Genomic DNA, 3483 nt, shown 5'->3' with positions numbered 1-3483 from the left:
CATTTTATAGGGGATGAACAATACATTCATATGACTCCTGATTAAAATTTCAAAATAACGTTAAGATTCTTTATTAAAAAAGTCAAATATCATAAAAAAGGTATTCTTTAAGTATTAAACTTCAATTATCTTGGAAATCTGACGTGCCAGAATTTGTTCGCTTGCGGCATCGTTTTCAGCATCCGAAAATCTATAAGAGACACGTCGTCCGGTCCAAAGTAATTTTTTGCTGTAAACTAGTGTTATCGACATCATTTAACAAGTTAGGTAATTTTGCATAATTGTATCCTATTTTTAGAACGAATGGTGAGATGTCATAAGAAAATCTCGACTAGTGGAATTGATTGTAAAGATTCGTACTGTAAATCATACGACCAATATTTATGAAATAATAGCAAAACGATTTTAATAAAAATTTCTTTCATGTCTCAATGTTGCATTTGTTTCACCTAAAAACTCTCATTTTTTCCTTTGCACTCTAAATTAAAACAATACGATATTTCATGATATTTGTTCAATGTTGCCGACAATGATACTTGAATTATATGATTTGTTTTTGATGTAATGTAATGCGAGGATAATTTGTTTACATTTATCCCTAGATTAAATTATTGTCACTGACATCGTTCTCTATTAATTTCTATATAAAAACTCGTGATACTTCTTCCGTTAGCGAAAGTTCTACCGCAATGGTCTTCGAGTAAACACGGATATTGTATATCCGTGTGATTTATCAATAACATCGCGTCGTTTAGAAAATAAGCCATCTTATAACTTGCTAGGGTGGACTTTAACACTGATACGAGCTGGTATTTTTTCGAAGTTCATCATTAATTTTAGTTAATAAACATAGTAGATTCAATCGATTGTTAAAAGTCATTGTGTGTTAAAAAAAAAATTATTCATATCAAAATCTTCCACTATAATTTTTCACGAGTAATATCTGCATCGAGTAATGCGATCATATATCGATCTCACACAGCACACAAACGTTGAAACAACAGTTTAGAAAATGTTGAATTACAACATTGCGAATGTTAAATCAACGTTTTCAAAATACAGATTTAACTTTGAAAGGACATTACGAAAACGTCTAATGTTGAAATACATGTTTCCCAAATCATTTACAAGATGTTGCAATTCAACATTGTTTATTATATGTTCATTTAACCCACACATAATATCTGTTAGATATCTATTTTATTTTTATAAAATTAGAACAAAAACAATTATAAAACATAAAAAAAAATAATTATTATAATTTGAATATGACCGCCTATGTGAATAATACATTTGACTTCAAGAGTGCCTTTCTGCGGTCACGGCTGGATTTTAGATGCATAACAAATTCTATATGAATTTTTTTAACTCAATGTACAGCCGTTATAAACTGCACGCCGATTAAATATTCGGCCTTGCAACGCAATTATTAGCTGAAGCTGAAATGGAAAAAACGGTGTTTTCAATGATTATTTCTCCTTTAAACTAATATTCAGATCTAACGATCAGCCATCCAAGCTACGACTGCCACCAATGTTGCTTAACTTCTGTGATCGGGAATTCAAACGCTTCGTGATGATCCATGACTGCTCGCTCGATGTTAATGGATACATATTCGTGATAGATCAAATCAATGAAGTCAAAAGTCATTCAGAAAGATATATCCTTCTATAAATGTTAACATATGTACAATAACATATGATTGATAATCAAAATGATTAACATCAATTTGTAAAGATTTAAATATTTGTAAATGAGCCTCATGGGGAGATTAAGTTAAAATTGCATGAGTTTCTATATACGTAAATTTGTTTACTTTTAACAAAATTAACCAAATTACTTGTTTATATTTTGAACATAAATCTAAAATTTTATAATACAATTAAAAAATACAATTCTTTATTTAATAAAAATTAGATATATATTGTACATTATATTATTTTCTTCAATATATTGTCTCTTATTAATTGTTTAAAAAAATAATAATTAGTTTTATGTAATTTTAACGTTGCAACAACATTAACAATTAATGTAAAAAATTTAACATAATTTCGACGTTGAAAAAGCATTCCTACTACAACATTCAATATTGCAATGTCTCAGCAACGTTTTTTCAACTTTCTGTGTTGTATGAGATGCTTTCATTTGACCGATCTTTGGAATTTTATGACACATCCATCAAAGAGTTTTTCTTGGGTCAGCAGGTAAAGAAAAAAACGGCGTAGCCTGAAGTTTGACATTCCTTTCGACAGCCGTTAAGATAACACATGTGTAGCGCGGGTAGTTGTAGTGCCGTGCTGAGAAGGGAGAGATATGACGTAATCGTTATGACGACGCTGTAGAATAAGCTACAAACCGTCGTGGCCAGCAGTCGAAAATCAACAGTTGTGTCGTACACGTCGAGTGTTTTCTCTCTTTATTATGGCGAACGCTTACATTTATATCCCACGTTTAAAATGTCACAAATATATTTCTGTTAACGAAATTGAAAACTTCGATGCGTCGCAGTTTGATAAAGATGTAACGCCGAATTTAATGTTTTCTTGGCGCCTGGAAGGAACATCGAATATGGAAAATATACAAATTTTGTCAATTATTTGTGAGTGAGCTTACTTCAAATTTCACGTTAATATTTTTTTATTTTGTTTAATTTATGTTCATTATTAACTTTATTACAGCCTCTGAAGATGAGTTGCAAGAGATCAATTGGCAAAAACGAGTGGCTGAAACAATTAGCAGAACTCTCTTCGAGAAACACGAGAGCAATAATGCCGCTGGCCAGGTAAACGATACTAATTCACCGGAGAAAGATCCATTGGCAGTTGCAGGGCACGAATATTCAGGCACAATCCCGGAGCGCGCAGACAACCGCTGCATGCAAGTGAGTAGGATGCTTCCTGAAATGAGATAGCAACATTTCTCGAGGAGACTCAAAGCTCGCCGACTGCATTATATTCAAATACTATATAAATATAGTATTCGAATATGATGCAGTCGGCAAGCTTTGAGTCTCCTCGAGAAATGAAAATTTAGAAATGAGAATTTATATTTATGGGTCGACGTAGAAAGATACTCATAACTGTTTTCGACAGAAAACACGTAAATGTAAATAGTAGTCGTAGGTCAACGCATGTTGATTTTACGTAAACATACGTCGTATCAATTGTTTTTGATGCCACAATGATACGACATACGTTTATATAAAATGTTGTGCGTTGACCTACGATTATATATGACTTACATATTTACACAGTTGGGAACGTTACCTTAAAAAAGTAACGCGTTACCGTTACCATTATTTTTCGTAAAAAGTAACTCGTTGCCGTTACTCGTTACTGATTTTAAAAAGTAACGCGTTACCGTTACCGTTACTTGAAAAGTAACGATTCGTTATTTTATCGTTACTTTTTTGTAATACTGAAATAAGTTTAATTAGATTTTAAATTTGTATTATTCGATAATTATTATTAAATGTAATAATAA

At 31.6% G+C, this 3483-nt stretch overlaps 1 protein-coding gene across 1 annotated transcript in view; it reads left to right on the top strand.

Annotated features, from left to right (window-relative positions):
* The first annotated feature begins 2320 nt into the window (after positions 1-2320).
* Positions 2321-3483, top strand: part of LOC105450665 — a 12285-nt gene continuing 11122 nt past the window's right edge. The window contains exons 1-2 of the mRNA XM_011690611.1: positions 2321-2599; positions 2679-2881. Of these exons, the coding sequence (XP_011688913.1) occupies positions 2422-2599; positions 2679-2881 (381 nt within the window). The 5' untranslated portion in view covers positions 2321-2421. The remainder of the gene's footprint in view (positions 2600-2678; positions 2882-3483) is intronic.

Source organism: Wasmannia auropunctata, unplaced genomic scaffold, assembly GCF_000956235.1.
Source record: "Wasmannia auropunctata unplaced genomic scaffold, wasmannia.A_1.0 LD336058.1, whole genome shotgun sequence".
NCBI classification, from domain to species: domain Eukaryota; kingdom Metazoa; phylum Arthropoda; class Insecta; order Hymenoptera; family Formicidae; genus Wasmannia; species Wasmannia auropunctata.
Note: the sequence above shows the minus strand (reverse complement) of the source record. Positions and strands in the feature narration are given on the sequence as shown.